General features: G+C 43.0%; 1 protein-coding gene across 1 annotated transcript in view; it reads right to left on the bottom strand.

Annotated features, from left to right (window-relative positions):
- The window catches only part of LOC124038360 (leucine-rich melanocyte differentiation-associated protein-like), a 446,453-nt gene that overhangs the window by 139,120 nt on the left and 286,952 nt on the right, over positions 1-20,381 (bottom strand). The window contains exons 3-4 of the mRNA XM_046354146.1: positions 3,050-3,176; positions 1,524-1,663 (exon numbers count right to left, since the gene is read on the bottom strand). Coding sequence (XP_046210102.1) covers positions 1,524-1,663; positions 3,050-3,176 — 267 coding nt within the window. The remainder of the gene's footprint in view (positions 1-1,523; positions 1,664-3,049; positions 3,177-20,381) is intronic.

Genomic DNA, 20,381 nt, shown 5'->3' with positions numbered 1-20,381 from the left:
GGGTTGAGTGAGCACCGGGCTGAGTGCATGTGGTGGTTAAAGGGCACCTGAGGCAAAACTGTCCACCTGTAGCAAGTCTTTGATCAGGGAGGAACAAGAGATCTCGAAACGAGATTATGTCATTCGAGTCTGCGTGTAAACATGACAAGTAACAATAGGCTCTGTGTCACGATGGGAGTATGACATCGCTCGAAGGTCATTTTTCCTCCACAACACAGAGAGAGAGAGAGAGAGAGAGAGAGAGAGAGAGAGAGAGAGAGAGAGAGCCTCGAAGGAGCGCAAGAGAGAGAGTATTCCACCCCTCAACCTCATGGCAGTGCCGTGTATCCCATTACGAGACAGGATGCTTCTGTGCTAGAATAATTCTGTTGTTACTGTATCCTAGCTTCAACACCCAAAGTGTGTGTATTTTTCAATTTCTGTGTTCCATCTTTATGTTATTGGACTTTTTTTTAAATAGTCCAATGAGTGCCACAGCAGTTGACTGCTGCCCTTGGTAATTGAGATGGCCTGTGAGCCTGTCGGGGGCAGGGGCCTGGCTGAGGCTTAGAGGCTGAGACTGGGGCTTCATAGACACGGCCTATTCCCTGCCCTGGGCCAGAGTTGTCATGACCTGCATACAGCCTAACCCCGTCAGACATGGAATCTGCACCAGGCTTAAATTGATGTTTTACAGTGTGACACATTATGAATATTACATAACAAGAGCATAGACAGTGTCAGCACTCAGTCAGTCAGTGCAGAACGGCTTCACTTAGCAGTAAGATAGGTATGGGAGGGGGAGAAAGAGAGAAAGAGAGAAAGAAAGAGAGAGAGAGAGAGAGAGAGAGAGAGAGAGAGAGAGAGAGAGAGAGAGAGAGAGAGAGAGAGAGACAGAGAGATACAAAAAGAGTGAGGGTGAGCCCGAGAGATAGAGACAGAGTCAGGGAGAAAGAGAGAGACAGAGAGGCTTACAGCCAATCGTTGGTGCTAGTAAATGATTAATACAGAACACAGAGTCAGAAATAAGCACTTAGGGCTAAAACAGACAAAAGAGAATGTGTGTTTTTTCCTTTTATCGTGTTTCATGTAAAAGAGGCTGACAAAGGGTGGTCACATTGCATGGCTTGAGGAGAGGCTGTGATGTTTAATGCATGGTCTGCTCTGCTAGTAAACACTCATTTGTGGCGGTGACTAGTCACACATGAAATGCATTTTGCCCAACCAGAATGTGGAGAGGAAGCTTTTACAACCATGAGGTTCCATCCACAATCTGGTTGGGACAAGGAATGTTTGTTCCTCATTCAGTGTAAATAAAAATACACTAAATATAAAAATTATACACAAATATAATAACCTACAAAAATGTTTAAAAAAACGTAAATAAAAAATAAAACAAATATTGGGAAAAAAGGATTCATGTAACTTTTATTTAAAATAAGTATGTTTAGAATCCTGAACAGGACAGAGAACAGACACCAATGTTGTTATGACATCATCACTGTGCGACTCTTTGGCAATGACCTATGTGTGTGAGTGTGTACCTGTATCTCTGGTAGTCGTCCTCATCCTTGTCCAGGCTGACCAGCTGGTTGGGACAGGCCTCGTTTCCCAGCAGGCTGAGGTACTGCAGCGACGGTGTTGCCTTCGCCAAGTGCTCCAGCAGCTCCTCAATGTCAGTCAGGTGTCAGCGGACAGAGGTCAAGGAGCCAACACGGTTAATTACATTACCATTTACCCCAGACCCCCCTCACTTACACACGCACGCACACACACAGACCTCCCTCCCACACACACCACTATGAAATTCACGATGGCCTTCAGAGGGCATAGGTCATAGGCATCGTGTTGTTGTTTGAGGGAGCAGACAGAAAGGTTCAATTTAAGGCTCAGAGTTTGGCATATATTTTCCTGTTTAGTTCCCTGTATTTTCTCTCTCTCTCTTTCCACCCTCCTCTTTTTCTTCCTCTCTCTCTCTCTCCCTTTCTTCTTCTCCTTCTCTCCCCCCTCTCTCCTAGGTGGCCGGGTAAATGATGGATGCCCTGTGGTTCAAACGGTCGGTGATTCCAGAGCCGTTTCTGACGGGAAAAAAGTCCCCCCCTCAAACATGAAAAAAAAAAGCAACCAGCCTCCCAGACACATTCATCACTAATACATTCACTTCATTGGAAAATTGAGCCCCAAAGTGTCAAAATACAAGCGCACTAATGCAGTGGTGGAGTGTGTAAAATGGCACAGCTCCACATCAGGATGTGGTCTAATTGGGCCATTAGCATGTGCAGGCCACTTCACAACCTGACTCAGAGCTTCAGAGCCGCTGACACGCACTTCTAGAAGCCCCAGTTTTAATGTTGACACGGGAGGTGTGTTTTTGCATCATTACCCTGTAGATGGATCTACTAGGGAGAGGCTACCAGGGGGGACAAAGACACATAGATAGGCTGGGTTCTTAACACTAAAGGAGGAATGTGAAACATGTTTTCCGTCTGATCATAAGTAGTGGCGCAGTGTTTGGGTTTGAGTGCTTACGGTTAACCTGGTTTACTATTCAATGAGGAAACTACATGTAGTTTTTGAATTATCGTCTCCGCAATTGTTAGGAGGTTTTCAGTTTTTCCCACTACGACACTGCATGGGATATTACACTACTGGTTCATTTGTCAATGTTAATAATTGGTTATACAACTAATATATATTTAAAAGTGCTCTTTCTCAAAGCATTTGGTAGGTTCAGACGTTTCTCCATTTCCCGTTTCTTCCTCAACATATCAACACAGCTCCTACTGGCTTTTATTCCTGTCTCCACTAGAGGTCACCGTGTCTTAGAAACTAGTCTGTGGGGTCTAAACTACAGCACAAAGACCCAGATACCTTTATAGCACTGCATTTACACTCACTACAAACACACTATTAGAGACTTCCACAGACTTTGAGAACACAGAGATAAAGAGTCAAATCAGAGATATAGAAGTACAACAAACAGCAAAGACAATGGCTTGTGGCCTGTAGCCTTAGCCCATGCTGAAGTATGAGAGGCAGATAGTGAGTGCCGCTCTGCTTGAAAGGATATTTGGTTCTTATTGAGTGTTAGGGTGTGGAGGGTGGGTAACCTGGGCAACTGGAGGTCGTTTCCGAGCAGATTGTTGTCGACGACCAGTTCTTCCAGCCCAGTGAACGCTTTGAGGCCCGCCAGTGACCTGCAATGATAAGGCGAGAAAGAGAGAGAGAGAGAGAGAGAGCGAGATAGACAGAGCGAGATAGAGAGCGCGAGAGAGAGCGAGAGAGAGCGCGAGAAAGCGAGAGAGAGAAAAAAAATGATACGGCCTTAAGACTGTGCAGACGGCCATTACGTGCAGAAATACATATTTCTGCCTCCCTCTTTTCACGCTTCTGGAGAGGCAAGGAGAGTTCGGGTAGGGGCCTGTCAGAGGGTTGAATGGTGTGAATTAGTGGTGCTGAGTTCCCCTGGCATGGCCTGGACCCGGGACTCAGCCGCGACGAGCTTCCTTCTACGCTGGCAGGATGAGGGATGGGGGTCACCAGTCAGTAGCCAGGATTTAAAACAAAAGGCTTCAGAAATGTGGCGGGCAGGATGAATTTGTCAATGTCTTGTGCCTGGAGGCGCCCGCTTTGGCCTGACCCTAACCCTCCATTCCCAAGACAAATCACTCTGTCACACTTCACCTTCACTCCCCGGACACAAATTGAACTTGTCATCCATCATCTTCACAGCCCAACCAGTAGAATACAGAATACGTACTCCGGCAATCACAGACGGAATGGAAAGGGAAACTTTTTTGCAAACTGTGATGGGGGTTGGTTGAAAGGTTTTAACACCAAAGCGTTTTAGTAAAAACATTTTGGGGGACTATTTGTATCCCTGTGATGCAGTCACATATTTGTCTTATGCACACAAGCACACCCACATCACACACTAAGCATAAAGATGATTGAGAGCATTACTCAGGGTAATGTTGGGGCCTTGTTGAAGGCGTACAGAGCCATGTGTGTGTTGTATAATCAGTGTGACCACTAGAAATAAACTTTGATGTCAGACGTTTGAAAAGGTCGGTGAAAGTCAATAGGCTACATGGCTTCCTCGGCGTTCACAAAAAAAGCACTGGGTGTGAACTGCTCAGACCACTGCGCCACCGAAGTTCAAACAGCATAATCCCTTATACTAGACCCACTGTCATTTCCACTATGTGAAATTAAGAGAAGAAAAAAAGAAATTAAGCAAATTGATTGCACAGAAATTAGACATTTAAATGTATAGGACTCAGATTATATTCAATATATATATAGCACCCAACATGCGACTTGGACCAAACTTCTTCTTAACAATGAGTAAGATATGAAGAACACATTTTTGGCGGTTAAAAGTCACCCACGGACCCTTCAAGACATGCTAACCTCCCCTGTTATTGTAATGGTGAGAGGTTAGCATGTCTTGGGGGTATGATATTTGTCTGTCTGTAACTTTCTCACTCATCATTATTCAATTTCATTCAGGATTATCTGCAATCATGGTAGAATCCACATGAATGTACAAGTGTTTAGAAAAATGTTCTACTCTTATTTATAATAAAAGTGACTTCAAAATGACACAATACATTATTTACCATTTATTTCTATTGTGCACAAAATAATCTGAAATGCAAACAAAACTAACTACAAATCCATCCAACAAGTTTGTAGAGTCACACACTTGATGTAGTCTTTAGGCGTGTCGACAATACACCCCTAACTTTATGGGAAAAAAGATGTATTACTTGTTAAACAAAATCTCTTTCTCTGAACAATTGTATAAGTTTAAAATAACATAAATTCACAATTTGTTTGTGTTAATCATGCGTTCAGGCTACACTGTCAGCATTATATAATGGAGTCAATCATTGACATGTAAACCTGCCAGGACCTGGCCGAGACTGGATCTAATAGGACTATTTTCTGACTCATGACTGTCATTTCTATACTTAATTACAAAAATAAATAAACAAGACACATGCTTCAACCACGGTAATATTATTTTCATCCAATGTGAAAAATAAAAAGGTAAACAATGAAGCGATATTAACACACCCTTCTGGTCCCTACAGTCAGCCTGAGAACACTGCCCAGCACTCGGCCCAGTCTCAACTAATACACTCTCTGATCTGGCTAGTGTCACTGTCATTATACACTGTGATGTCTGTGATTTACTCGATGTAAACATAACCGTTTCATCATGTCAATCTGCAAATGGATAGCAAGAGAGGGGAGAAAGAGAGAACACATTCCAACTGACTGTAAGGGAAAAGAAAAGGGAAACGAGGAACACAAGATGATCAATGTAAAAAAGGCAAAGACATGAAGATGGACAAAGACTGTAGAACCTGAGACAGTACTCCTATTGAAATCCCTCTCACATACTGTACATACAGTGTGTGTGTGTTAATGCATGCATACCTGCGTGTGTTTGTATGACACCATAGGGCCTGTAGTCCTCTGGGCTGCATTATTAACTGCTTGGTTAAAAGAAGCCGCATGGCGCAGAGGGAAGGCTTATTAATTGTTGTTTTCATGTCACCACTGCTGTGTGCACCAGCAGATCTAATCAACTAAATTCACAGCTAGGGGAGAGCAGGACCCGGCACAGCACAGCTACCAAACCCCATCCTGCTCTCTCTCTCTCTCTCTCGCTCTCTCTGTATGTGTGTGTGTGTGTGTGTGTGTGTGTGTGTGTGTGTGTGTGTGTGTGTGTGTGTGTGTGTGTGTGTGTGTGTGTGTGTGTGTGTGTGTGTGTGTGTGTGTGTGTGTGTGTGTGTGTGTGTGTGTGTGTGTGTGTGTGTAGGGGGGATACAGTAGGGGGATTGGACTTTAATTGTCTCCAGCTTTCCCTGGCGCTCTCTGCAGATTTCCCTAACACCGACCTTTGGTTTCATTACCTTTATAAGAGCCTAGTTTTAATACGGAGTTTGCAGAACTAACAGAGTGAAAGCGCTGCAGTAAAAGTGCTTTAGTTAAAAACATGAGGAGCTCTCTTTTGTTTTCAAAAAATATAATGAGCATAATTGAACTGTGTCCCAAAGCTCCTGTGGCTGGGTAAAATGGAAAACACACACATGTGCAAAACATCAACGCACGCACGCACGCACACACGCACACACACAAGAGGAAAGGAAAGAGGAGAAAAAAGGAAAGGAAATGAGATTAATGGGAATTGGAGAGAAAGGAGGCCAAGCAAGGAGACATGAGAGGAGACAGGTGGCTAAACAAGGAGACATGAGAGGAAACAAGAGGCCAGACAAGGAGACAGGAGAGGAGACATACCCGTGACCCAGAGGTACAGACAAAGCCAGATCGTTAGTCTAATACTAATGCAGACACATTGATTGATAAACCACCACTGACAGCCCGGCAGAGGGAAGAATACCCTCTGTGATTATTGGCTTAAAATGTCAGTCACACCTACCAATGGCGTGGGTCTGTCTCATGTCAGATGTCTTTAAGTAACGAATGAGAGGAGGATGGTAGCCTCAGATCTATCTTCTACATCTGTGAGGCAGCATTATGTCAGAATAAATCCCAGTTGACCTTTTAATAGTGTTTAGGACTAGAGGTCAACTGAGACAGCAGCTATACCCTAACAGCTGAAGGGCCCCCATCTTGAACTAGCAACTACCATATACCGTATAGCCATTCCACAAGCCTGATAGCATCCAAATATATCCTAACAAAGACCAGTCACAACAACAGACACAGAACAATCCCCGCAGTTATGGAGGAATCTCTGTATTCACTTTAGCAGCTGAAACAAACTGCCGAGAACCAGATAGATCTTTTCAGACCTCTGGTCTGTTTGAGTAGGGGGAAAAAAATGGAGAACCTTGAAAAGGCAAGAGGCAAAAGCCTAAGGCCTTGTTTTAACATTAAATGACTTGTGTGACTTCAAATATATTCTTGGTGGTGGAGATTCTGGAGAAGTAATGTTTTCATTCCAGTAATAAGGCCTTGGACTGGAGAAGTAATGTTTTTATTCCAGTAATAAGGCTTTGGACTGGAGAAGTAATGTTTTTATTCCAGTAATAAGGGCTTGGACTAGAGAAGCAATGTTTTTATTCCAGTAATAAGGCCTTGGACTGGAGAAGAAATGTTGTTATTCCAGTAATAAGGCCTTGGACTGGAGAAGTAATGTTTTTATTCCAGTAATAAGGCTTTGGATTGGATAAGTAATGTTGTTATTCCAGTAATAAGGCCTTTGCCTGGGGAAGTAATGTTATTATTCCAGTAATAAGGCCTTGGACTGGAGAAGTAATGTTTTTATTCCAGTAATAAGGCATTGGATTGGAGAAGTAATGTTATTATTCCAGTAATAAGGCCTTGGATTGGAGAAGTAATGTTATTATTATAGTAATAAGGCATTGGATTGGAGAAGTAATGTTGTTATTCCAGTAATAAGGCCTTGGATTGGAGAAGTAATGTCATTATTCCAGTAATAAGGCTTTGGACTGGAGAAGTAATGTTATTATTCCAGTAATAAGGCCTTGGATTGGAGAAGTAATGTTATTATTACAGTAATAAGGCATTGGATTGGAGAAGTAATGTTGTTATTCCAGTAATAAGGCTCTGGATTGGAGAAGTAATGTTGTTATTCCAGTAATAAGGCCTTGGATTGGAGAAGTAATGTTGTTATTCCAGTCATAAGGCCTTTGACTGGAGAAGTAATGTTATTATTCCAGTAATAAGGTCTTTGACTGGAGAAGTAACGTTTTTATTCCAGTAATAAGGCCTTTGAGTGAAGAAGTAATGTTTTTATTCCAGTAATAAGGCCTTTGACTGGAGAAGTAATGTTTTTATTCCAGTAATAAGGGCTTGGACTAGAGAAGCAATGTTTTTATTCCAGTAATAAGGCCTTGGACTGGAGAAGAAATGTTGTTATTCCAGTAATAAGGCCTTGGACTGGAGAAGTAATGTTTTTATTCCAGTAATAAGGCTTTGGATTGGATAAGTAATGTTGTTATTCCAGTAATAAGGCCTTTGCCTGGAGAAGTAATGTTATTATTCCAGTAATAAGGCCTTGGACTGGAGAAGTAATGTTTTTATTCCAGTAATAAGGCATTGGATTGGAGAAGTAATGTTATTATTCCAGTAATAAGGCCTTGGATTGGAGAAGTAATGTTATTATTATAGTAATAAGGCATTGGATTGGAGAAGTAATGTTGTTATTCCAGTAATAAGGCCTTGGATTGGAGAAGTAATGTCATTATTCCAGTAATAAGGCTTTGGACTGGAGAAGTAATGTTATTATTCCAGTAATAAGGCCTTGGATTGGAGAAGTAATGTTATTATTACAGTAATAAGGCATTGGATTGGAGAAGTAATGTTGTTATTCCAGTAATAAGGCTCTGGATTGGAGAAGTAATGTTGTTATTCCAGTAATAAGGCCTTGGATTGGAGAAGTAATGTTGTTATTCCAGTCATAAGGCCTTTGACTGGAGAAGTAATGTTATTATTCCAGTAATAAGGTCTTTGACTGGAGAAGTAACGTTTTTATTCCAGTAATAAGGCCTTTGAGTGAAGAAGTAATGTTTTTATTCCAGTAATAAGGCCTTTGACTGGAGAAGTAATGTTTTTATTCCAGTAATAAGGGCTTGGACTAGAGAAGCAATGTTTTTATTCCAGTAATAAGGCCTTGGACTGGAGAAGAAATGTTGTTATTCCAGTAATAAGGCCTTGGACTGGAGAAGTAATGTTTTTATTCCAGTAATAAGGCTTTGGATTGGATAAGTAATGTTGTTATTCCAGTAATAAGGCCTTTGCCTGGAGAAGTAATGTTATTATTCCAGTAATAAGGCCTTGGACTGGAGAAGTAATGTTTTTATTCCAGTAATAAGGCATTGGATTGGAGAAGTAATGTTATTATTCCAGTAATAAGGCCTTGGATTGGAGAAGTAATGTTATTATTATAGTAATAAGGCATTGGATTGGAGAAGTAATGTTGTTATTCCAGTAATAAGGCCTTGGATTGGAGAAGTAATGTCATTATTCCAGTAATAAGGCTTTGGACTGGAGAAGTAATGTTATTATTCCAGTAATAAGGCATTGGATTGGAGAAGTAATGTTGTTATTCCAGTAATAAGGCTCTGGATTGGAGAAGTAATGTTGTTATTCCAGTAATAAGGCCTTGGATTGGAGAAGTAATGTTGTTATTCCAGTCATAAGGCCTTTGACTGGAGAAGTAATGTTTTTATTCCAGTAATAAGGCCTTTGAGTGAAGAAGTAATGTTTTTATTCCAGTAATAAGGCTTTTGACTGGAGAAGTAATGTTTTTATTCCAGTAATAAGGCCTTTGACTGGAGAAGTAATGTTTTTATTCCAGTAATAAGGCCTTTGACTGGAGAAGTTATGTTTTATTCCAGTAATAAGGCCTTTGACTGGAGAAGTAATGTTTTTATTCCAGTAATAAGGCCTTTGACTGGAGAAGTAATGTTTTTATTCCAGTAATAAGGCCTTTGAGTGAAGAAGTAATGTTTTTATTCCAGTAATAAGGCCTTTGAGTGAAGAAGTAATGTTTTTATTCCAGTAATTGTCACGACTTGGTCATTGTATCTTGTGTTTTTGTTATATGTTTGGGTAGGCCAGGGTGTGACATGGGTTTATATGTTGTATTTCGTATTGGGGTTTGTATTAATTGGGAGTGTGTATTATTAGGGGTGTGTCTAGTTAGGCTTGGCTGCCTGAGGCGATTCCTAATTGGAGTCAGCTGATTCTCGTTGTCTCGGATTGGGAACCGTATTTAGGCAGCCTGAGTGCGCGTTGTATTTCGTGGGTGATTGTACCTGTCTTAGTGTTAGTCACCAGATAGGCTGTATTAGTTTCACTCGTTTGTTGTTTTTGTATTTTCAGTTATTTCATGTACCGCATTATTCTTCATTAAAAGTCATGAGTAACCTACACGCTGCATTTCGGTCTGACTCTCTACAAACAACAGACGAAGTTCATTACAGTAATAAGGCCTTTGACTGGAGAAGTAATGTTTTTATTCCATTAATAAGGCCTTTGAGTGAAGAAGTAATGCTTTTATTTCAGTAATAAGGCCTTTGACAGGATAAGTAATGTTTTTATTCCAGTAATAAGGCCTTTGACTGGAGAAGTAATGTTTTTTATTCCAGTAATAAGGCCTTTGACAGGAGAAGTAATGTTTTTATTCCATTAATAAGGCCTTTGACTGGAGAAGTAATGTTTTTATTCCAGTAATAAGGCCTTTGACTGGAGAAGTAATGTTTTTATTCCAGTAATAAGGCCTTTGACAGGAGAAGTAATGTTTTTATTCCAGTAATAAGGCCTTTGAGTGAAGAAGTAATGTTTTTATTCCAGTAATAAGGCCTTTGACTGGAGAAGTAATGTTTTTATTCCAGTAATAAGGCCTTTGACTGGAGAAGTAATGTTTTTATTCCAGTAATAAGGCCTTTGACAGGAGAAGTAATGTTTTTATTCCAGTAATAAGGCCTTTGACTGGAGAAGTAATGTTTTTATTCCAGTAATAAGGCCTTTGACAGGAGAAGTAATGTTTTTATTCCATTAATAAGGCCTTTGAGTGAAGAAGTAATGTTTTTATTCCAGTAATAAGGCCCTTGAGTGAAGAAGTAATGTTTTTATTCCAGTAATAAGGCCGCAGACTGGAGAGCGACAGGCAAATTGACACACAGGGCAACAGATACATGTTTGATGAATTGGCCAATACTGGGGCATTGATGGCCTTCATACGTGCATAATGGACTAGCAGCAGCACACTTCAGATGGCCTGCCATGATAAGGCAGAGTAATGAATGGGAGAAGGGAGTGGGGCTGGGAAAAGTAGGATCCGGACGGGCTTTAATAAACTTAATAAGAAAAGTGAATGGAGAGAAATGGACAGACATGTCTGGGAGAGGAAATAGGAAGGAAGGGAAACGTCCATCTGTCCATCAGGCTGACAAGTCGATTAGGCTTCATTGGGCGATCACGTCACTCTGGAAGCAATTGGATGTCCTGTGATTAAAGCAGGTAGTTTACAGTACAGCAACCAGTACAGTAAGATAGGGCTTTGCTATTGGACAACAGATCTACACATCACACCACAACAACAGCTCAAATCAATTCCAATTGTATTTGTCACATGCGCCGAATACAACTGGTGTAGTCCTTTCAGTGAAATGCTTACTTACAAGATCTTTCCCAAAGACACAGAGTTAAATAAGAACAAATTAAAAAAACACCTAAGAAATAAACACAAAGGAATGAAGCAATATATGCACGGTGGGGTCTGAAATTATTGACACCCTTGATAAAGATGGGGTTGTTACACCTCAAAAAGCACAAGCAAGTGGATTTCTGAGAAATTAAGTAAATTGATTGCACCCAAATTGGACATTTGAATTTATACAATTCATATTTATATTCAAGAAATATAAACCCAAACGTCCGAGTTGGACCAAACTTCTCCCGAACAATGAGTGAGACATGAGGAACACATTTATTTGGCGGTTAAAAGTCACCCACAGACCCCCCAAGACATGCTAACCTCCCCTGTTATTGTAATGGTGAGAGGCCATCTTGGGGGTCTGATCTTTACCCTTTGTAACTTTCTCACTCATCATTATTCACCATTCATTCAGGATTATCTGTAATCATGGTAGCATCCACATGAATGTACAAGTGTTTAGAAACATATTAGATTTCTTATTTATAATACAAGTGACTCCAAAATGACCCAATACATTATTTACCATTTATTTCTATTCCCCTAAGCTACTCGGGGCGGCAGGTAGCCTAGTGGTTAGAACTTTGAGCCGGTAACCGAAAGGTTGCAAGATCAAATCCCCAAGCTGACAAGGTAGAAATGTTGTTGTTCTGCCCCTGAACAATGCAGTTAACCCACTGTTCCTAGACTGTCATTATAAGTAAGAGTTGTTCTCAATTCTGAAACCAAAACAAACTGCAAATGCATCCAACAAGTTTGTAGAGTTACATGCTTGATGTAGTCATTGCGGGCTATGAATATGGGACCAAATACTTAACGTTGGACTACTATTTCTAAGACTATTTAAGAGTGTCAAAATGATTTACCCCCTACATTTGAAAAAAATATATTAATTGTTAAACAAATTTTATATTGTTCTCTGAACAATTGTATTAGTATTAGCCAAAATGTGTCACGAATATTACCGAAGGTGACTCCCCTTCTTGTTCGGGTGGCGCTCGGCGGTCGTCGTCGCCGGTCTACTAGCTATCGCCGATCCGTTGTTCTGTGTTCATTTAGTTTGGCAGCGATTACAGCTTTTCTTGGGAGTGGCGCTACAAGTTTGGCACACCACCTATTTGGGGAGTTTCTCCCATTCTTCTCAGCAGATCCTCTCAAGCTGTCAGGTTGGATGGGGAGCATTGCTGCACAGCTATTTTCAGGTCTCTCCAGATATGTTCGATCTGGTTCAATTCCGGGCTCTGACTGGGCCACTCAATGACACTGACACTTGTCCCGAAGCCACTCCTGCATTGTCTTGGCTGTGTGCTTAGGGTCGTTGTCCTGTTGGAAGGTGCACCTTCACCCCCAGTCTGAGGTCCTGAGCGCTCTGGAGCAGGTTTTCATCAAGGATCTCTCTGTACTTTGCTCTGTTCATCTTTGCCTCGATCCTGACTAGTCTCATAGTCTCTGCCACTGAAAAACATCTCCACAGCATGATGCTGCCACCACCACGCTTCACCATAAGCATAGTGCCAGGTTTCCTCCAGACAGGACAGTTGGTAATCAGGCCAAAGAGTTCAACCTTGGTTTAATAAGAGAGTCTTTAGGTGCCTTTTGGCAAACTCAAAGTGGGCTGTCATGTGCCTTTTACTGGGGAGTGGCTTCCTTCTGACCACTTTACCATAAATACCTGATTGGTAGTGTGTTGCAGAGAGGGTTGTCCTTCTGGAAGTTTTCCAGAATTCTTACATTTAAGAATGATGAAGGCCACTGTGTACTTGGGGATTTTCAATGGTACCCTTCCCCAGAGTACCAATCCTGTCTCAGAGCTCTAAGGACAATTCCTTAAACCTCATTGCTTGGTTTCTGCTTTGACGTGCACTGTCAACTGTGGGACCTTATATAGACAGGTGTGTGCCTTTCCAAATCATGTCCAATCAATTGAATTTACCACAGGTAGACTCCAATCAAGTTGTAGAAACATCTCAAGGATGATCAATGAAAACAGGATGCACCTGAGATCAATTTCGAGTCTCATAGCAAAGGATTTGAATACTTTGTGTTTTAATACATTTCCTAAAATAAAAATAAAAACAGTTTTCGCTATGTCATTGTGGGTTATTGTGTGTAGATTGATGAGGATTTTAAAGCAAATCCATTTTAGATTAAGGCTGTAATGTAACAAAATTTGCAAAAAGCTAAGGAGTCTGAATACTTTCCAAAGGCACCTTATGTATTTGTGCTTATGTGCCTGTGTGTGTATGTGTGTGAGCGCACCTGGGTGCTTGCATGCATGCGTATCTATGTGTGCATGTGTCTTTCTGATGAAAAGCTTTCGTGTGGTCCATCATATAGAGGGAGTCTATCATAATTCATGAGTGGACATGGCTGGGCCATCCCTCAAAGCCCATCGATCATCTGCCACGCAGTGACAGGCCTCTAGTGATTATTTGCTTTTAGGTGAACGTAATGACGAATACTGTAATGATGGGGGCAAACTGACAGAGCCATGGAGGAAGCTTTGGTTTTGGTGTGCACTTGCGTTTGTGTGTGTCTGTGTGTCTGTGTCTGTGTCTGTGTCTGTGTGTGTGTGTGTGTGTGTGTGTGTGTGTGTGTGTGTGTGTGTGTGTGTGTGTGTGTGTGTGTGTGTGTGTGTGTGTGTGTGTGTGTGTGTGTGTGTGTGTGTGTGTGTGTGTGTGTGTGTGTGTGTGTGTGTGTGCAGCAGTACATTGCTACAAATTGACAAAGAGAATAGATTTTCAGCTCAGTCTCACAGAGGGATGAGGGCATGTGTCATATGAAGAGACAACTAATCATTCTATACTAACATTCACAAAAAACATTGCTGCACAGAGACCATACAGCATGAAGAGGAATGTGGCTTCTCCACATGTAGGCCTAATATAATAGATTCATTCACAGGGTCAAATTATAAGGTTTTCTCTGATTAGTAGTTGTGAATCTAATCTTAGAAAATCCTAACTAATATTGTTTTTTGTCAACTTGGAGTCAGTGTAGTAACTTATACTGTGTCTACCATCATAATACAGTGAACTAGTTCAAAGGGCTGACACGCCCTAACAGACAGACAGCCCCCCAAACAGGTCAGTCAGTGATGGACCTTTAAGTTCTGCCTGGGCCAAGCCAGGGTCAAACCTGGATTATTAGGTCAACCTTATCTCAGTCTCGTCCTTATCCCTCGGCCAAGCTGATCCAGGATCAGTTATAAGGGAGGGAAGAGATATGTGAAGGGAGACCCAATTCCAGGCCAATCTGACCCTAGAGCAGTGACTTTGAAGTGGGCACCATGAAGGAAAAGGATCAGTCCCTGTCTTATTCACTGGACTGTCAGCTCTACTACCAGCTATAATGACAGGGGAAAGAATATGAACCATATCTACACATACACTCTCCCCAGAGAGCAGAGAGCCATGGCAGAGCGTCTATAACTCAATACCACAGACCGATATGACTTTCGCACTAACCAAATCATTTTCAAACCACATTCTCACATCTGAAATATTAGATATTGTGTGTATAAAGGCTGGTTTAGTCCTTCTGTCTGTAGACAGTTGTCGCAGGAACATTATGAACATTAAAACACAAAAACGACATCATCAGCATTCTATTTTCACGTGACAGTGAATGACATTCTATCCTTCGCATAAACGAGCAAACATGGAGGAGGAAGTTGCTTTGCTCCTAATATTTTTAAGCGCTGCCCTGCTCCTGAATAGGAGAAGTTAGAGGATAAGTTACTTAAGGGCTCAGGCACACCAATAGCGTTTGCTGGCTGAGAGTACTTAGCACCTTTGAACATAGTGCCGGCCATAATTTGAGAACTTAGTGGGTGAAAATACTGTCAGTCAGACATCTGCAGCGGGTGGTCTTTAAAACACAGCGCACTGAACGATCGGCAGACGAACGCTAGAAACATATTTTGTGCGAGCCTTAAGGGAAGTAAACAGTAAGAGACAACAACATGGAGGGTGGCAGGTAGCCTAGTGGTCAGAGCCAGGTATCCTAGTGGTTAGAGGCAGGTAGCCTAGTGGTTAGAGGCAGGTAGCCTAGTGGTCAGAGGCAGGTATCCTAGTGGTTAGAGGCAGGTAGCCTAGTGGTTAGAGGCAGGTAGCCTAGTGGTCAGAGGCAGGTATCCCAGTGGTTAGAGGCAGGTATCCCAGTGGTTAGAGGCAGGTAGTCTAGTGGTTAGAGGAAGGTATCCTAGTGGTCAGAGGCAGGTATCCTAGTGGTTAGAGGCAAGTAGCCTAGTGGTCAGAGGCAGGTATCCCAGTGGTTAGAGGCAGGTATCCCAGTGGTTAGAGACAGGTATCCGAGTGGTTAGAGACAGGTAATCTAGTATTTAGAGGCAGGTAGCCTAGTGGTCAGAGGCAGGTAGTCTAGTATTTAGAGGCAGGTAGCCTAGTGGTCAGAGGCAGGTAGCCTAGTGGTTAGAGGCAGGTAGCCTAGTGGTTAGAGGCAGGTAGCCTAGTGGTTAGAGGCAGGTAGCCTAGTGGTTAGAGGCAGGTAGCCTAGTGGTTAGAGGCAGGTAGCCTAGTGGTTAGAGGCAGGTATCCTAGTGGTTAGAGACAGGTAATCTAGTATTTAGAGGCAGGTAGCCTAGTGGTCAGAGGCAGGTAGTCTAGTATTTAGAGGCAGGTAGCCTAGTGGTCAGAGGCAGGTAGCCTAGTGGTTAGAGGCAGGTAGCCTAGTGGTTAGAGGCAGGTAGCCTAGTGGTTAGAGGCAGGTAGCCTAGTGGTCAGAGGCATGTATCCTAGTGGTCAGAGGCAGGTATCCTAGCAGGTAGCCTAGTGGTTAGAGGCAGGTATCCGAGTGGTTAGAGGCAGGTAGTCTAGTGGTTAGAGGCAGGTATCCTAGTGGTTAGAGACAGGTAGTCTAGTATTTAGAGGCAGGTAGCCTAGTGGTCAGAGGCAGGTAGTCTAGTATTTAGAGGCAGGTAGCCTAGTGGTCAGAGCCAGGTATCCTAGTGGTTAGAGGCAGGTAGCCTAGTGGTTAGAGGCAGGTAGCCTAGTGGTCAGAGGCAGGTATCCTAGTGGTTAGAGGCAGGTAGCCTAGTGGTTAGAGGCAGGTAGCCTAGTGGTCAGAGGCAGGTATCCCAGTGGTTAGAGGCAGGTATCCCAGTGGTTAGAGGCAGGTAGTCTAGTGGTTAGAGGCAGGTATCCTAGTGGTCAGAGGCAGGTATCCTAGTGGTTAGAGGCAAGTAGCCTAGTGGTCAGAGGCAGGTATCCCAGTGGTTAGAGGCAGGTATCCCAGTGGTTAGAGGCAGGTATCCGAGTGGTTAGAGGCAGGTAGTCTAGTGGTTAGAGGCAGGTATCCTAGTGGTTAGAGGCAGGTAGCCTAGCAGGTAGCCTAGTGGTTAGAGGCAGGTATCCGAGTGGTTAGAGGCAGGTAGTCTAGTGGTTAGAGGCAGGTATCCTAGTGGTTAGAGACAGGTAGTCTAGTATTTAGAGGTAGGTAGCCTAGTGGTCAGAGGCAGGTAGCCTAGTGGTTAGAGGCAGGTAGCCTAGTGGTTAGAGGCAGGTAGCCTAGTGGTCAGAGGCAGGTATCCTAGTGGTTAGAGGCAGGTAGCCTAGTGGTTAGAGGCAGGTAGCCTAGTGGTCAGAGGCAGGTATCCCAGTGGTTAGAGGAAGGTATCCCAGTGGTTAGAGGCAGGTAGTCTAGTGGTTAGAGGCAGGTATCCTAGTGGTCAGAGGCAGGTATCCTAGTGGTTAGAGGCAAGTAGCCTAGTGGTCAGAGGCAGGTATCCCAGTGGTTAGAGGCAGGTATCCCAGTGGTTAGAGGCAGGTATCCGAGTGGTTAGAGGCAGGTAGTCTAGTGGTTAGAGGCAGGTATCCTAGTGGTTAGAGGCAGGTAGCCTAGTGGTTAGAGGCAGGTAGCCTAGTGGTCAGAGGCAGGTATCCTAGTGGTCAGAGGCAGGTATCCTAGTAGGTAGCCTAGTGGTTAGAGGCAGGTATCCGAGTGGTTAGAGGCAGGTAGTCTAGTGGTTAGAGGCAGGTATCCTAGTGGTTAGAGGCAGGTATCCTAGTGGTTAGAGACAGGTAGTCTAGTATTTAGAGGCAGGTAGCCTAGTGGTCAGAGGCAGGTAGTCTAGTATTTAGAGGTAGGTAGCCTAGTGGTCAGAGGCAGGTAGCCTAGTGGTTAGAGGCGGGTAGCCTAGTGGTTAGAGGCAGGTAGCCTAGTGGTTAGAGGCAGGTAGCCTAGTGGTCAGAGGCAGGTATCCTAGTGGTCAGAGGCAGGTATCCTAGCAGGTAGCCTAGTGGTTAGAGGCAGGTATCCGAGTGGTTAGGGGCAGGTAGTCTAGTGGTTAGAGGCAGGTATCCTAGTGGTTAGAGACAGGTAGTCTAGTATTTAGAGGCAGGTAGCCTAGTGGTCAGAGGCAGGTAGTCTAGTATTTAGAGGTAGGTAGCCTAGTGGTCAGAGGCAGGTAGCCTAGTGGTTAGAGGCAGGTAGCCTAGTGGTTCGAGGCAGGTAGCCTAGTGGTTAGAGGCAGGTAGACTAGTGTTTAGAGGCAGATAGCCTAGTGGTTAGTTAGAGCGTTAGACTAGCAACTGGAAAGGTTACAAGATTGAATCCCCGAGCTGACAAGGTAAAAATCTGTTGTTCTGCCCCTGAACAAGGCGGTTAACCCACTGTTCCTAGGCCGTCACGGAAAATAAGTTGTTCTCAACTGACTTGCCTAGTTAAATAAAACTAATAAAAACTAATAAAAATGGAGAATACCATACTCTCGTTTGGGAGATGAGAGCAGACGATCACATACTGTGTTCTTGCTACCTATGAATGCCAGCGGCAACATACGACAGGCTCCTATCACTTGCTGCACCCTATGTACATCGTCAACAAACACATCACCTGCCAATTTCAGCAGGTAAGTAATAGGCTAGGCCTACTCAATGATAAAAAGAGCCTCAGTAGTCGATTGTGCTATGGTGCTGAATGGATAGCGACAGTCGGCTATCACCAGCATAGCAATGCAAGTATAGGCCAGGCTGACGAGTTGAATGGAATTCAAATTAGATAACCTCAACCCAATTGAGATGGTTTGGGATGAGTTGGACCGCAGAGTGAAGGAAAAGCAGCCAACAAGTCCTCAGTATATGTCAGGAACTTCTTCAAGACTTTTGGAAAAGCATTTCAGGTGAAGCTGTTTGAGAGAATGCCAAGTGTGTGCAAATCTGTCATCAAGGCAAAGGGTGGCTACTTTGAAGAATCTAAAATCTAAAATATATTTTAATTTGCTTAACACTTTTTGGGTTAATACATGATTCCGTGTGTGTTATTTCAAAGTTTTGATGTCTTCACTATTATTTGTAGAAAATAGTAAAAAATAAAGAAAAACCTGTGAATGAGTAGGTGTGTGGACTGGTACTGTATATATGGAGTTAACCCTGAGTTAACCTGTCCTGGAGGCAGGTTAGTTCTGAAGCATTCGTTGCCATAGAAATATACCTGGCTAAAAGGTGAGACACTTTCGTGGTACCGGTTATCCCGAGTTGAACTCAGAGTTGACCAAAGTAACTCGACAACTCCTCAAACCATGTACGTAGTGTACCCCTCTGGCGTCGGGAGGGAGAGTCGTCCGGTCTGTCGGAAATCCCTCACAGCGGTGCAAACACATTCACCACAGAACCTTTTTATTTGACCGTTATTTTAACAGGGAGTCCCATTCAGACCAAAGGAGCCCTGCATTTGACAATTTCACACATTTGACAAAATATAAGAGAATACAAAAATACAGACACAAGAAAAACAATCACTTTCCTCAACAGAGGTCCTCAATCAACATTTTGAACTGCTCGGGAGGCATCAATGTATCTAGTTTAAAGGAACTCTGAAGATTGTTTCATACATGGGGTACATAGGAATTAAAAGCTGTTTTTCCTAAGTCTGTAGCAATAGAGAGAATTGCCAGAGGTAGCTATCCCTGTGAGTGAGTATGGTAACTCATATTTATATGGGTAAGTAATGTGGGAGTTTTTTGCAATAGGGCTTTATAAATGAATAAAATGCAGTGTTTTGACCTAACCAACATCAAAGAGGGCCAACCTACTTTCTGATGAGCATTGATGAGTGCAAATAGTCACCATAGTCTAGGAACGGAAGAAAAGTCGACTGAATGATCCACATTCTACTATTTAGTGATAGGCATGGCCTATTTCCATAGAAGAAGCCCATTTTTATCCTCAGCTTATCCTCCCTCAGCTAACTCATCAATATGCTTTTTGAAAGACATCTTATCGTCTATCCAGGTGCACAGATACAGTGGGGATGTCACGCCTTGGTCATTGTATTTTGTGTTTTTGTTATATGTTTGGGTAGGCCAGGGTGTGACATGGGTTTATATGTTGTTCAGCGCAGCCAGCGCTCGCCTGTTCAGCGCAGCCAGCGCTTTTCTCCTCTCCTGCGCTGTTGGAGTCTCCCGCCTGTTTAGCACAGCCAGAGCCTTTCTCCTCTCCTGCGCTGCCGGAGTCTCCAGTCTGCCCAGCGCTGCCTGAGGCGATTCTCAATCAGAGTCAGGTGCTTATCGTTGTCTCTGATTGGGAACCGTATTTAGGCAGCCTGAGTTTCGCTTTGTATTTCGTGGGTGATTGTTCCTGTCTTTGTGTAGTTTCACCAGATAGGCTGTAATAGGTTTCACGTTCCGTTTGTTGTTTTTGTATTTAGTTATTTCATGTATCGTTTCATTTTCTTCATTAAAGATCATGAGTAACAAACACGCTGCATTTCGGTCCGACTCTCTTCCTTCAACAGACGAACGCCGTTACATTGATGAGCTTATTTCTCCAGTCAGTTGATTGAATGGCGCTAGGAGTGTGTTCATGTTTCATGTTCATGTTCATGTTCATGTTTCCAAGTCTCAAATGCCAATGAAATGGCAGAAGCGGTATGGGAACCAGCATATTCTTGAGCATGCAATACAGCTTTCCTCAGTATGAAATCCTCGTCCACCCACTGTGCTGTCAGACTCAGCATGCTCATGGGGCTGTCATAGCTGGTCCAAATGTCAGTCGTGAAACTAATAGCAGTGATGCCCATAGCAAGTATCTCATGGATGTGTTTCAACAATATTGTGTAACTCCTGTAGGGCAACATCTGAAAAATAGCGCCTTCCTGGTAGTGTGTACCGGTGCTCGACCAGTCGGTGAAAGCCAACACCATCCACAACAGAGAACCGTTG

This window comes from Oncorhynchus gorbuscha, linkage group LG06, assembly GCF_021184085.1.
Source record: "Oncorhynchus gorbuscha isolate QuinsamMale2020 ecotype Even-year linkage group LG06, OgorEven_v1.0, whole genome shotgun sequence".
NCBI classification, from domain to species: domain Eukaryota; kingdom Metazoa; phylum Chordata; class Actinopteri; order Salmoniformes; family Salmonidae; genus Oncorhynchus; species Oncorhynchus gorbuscha.
Note: the sequence above shows the minus strand (reverse complement) of the source record. Positions and strands in the feature narration are given on the sequence as shown.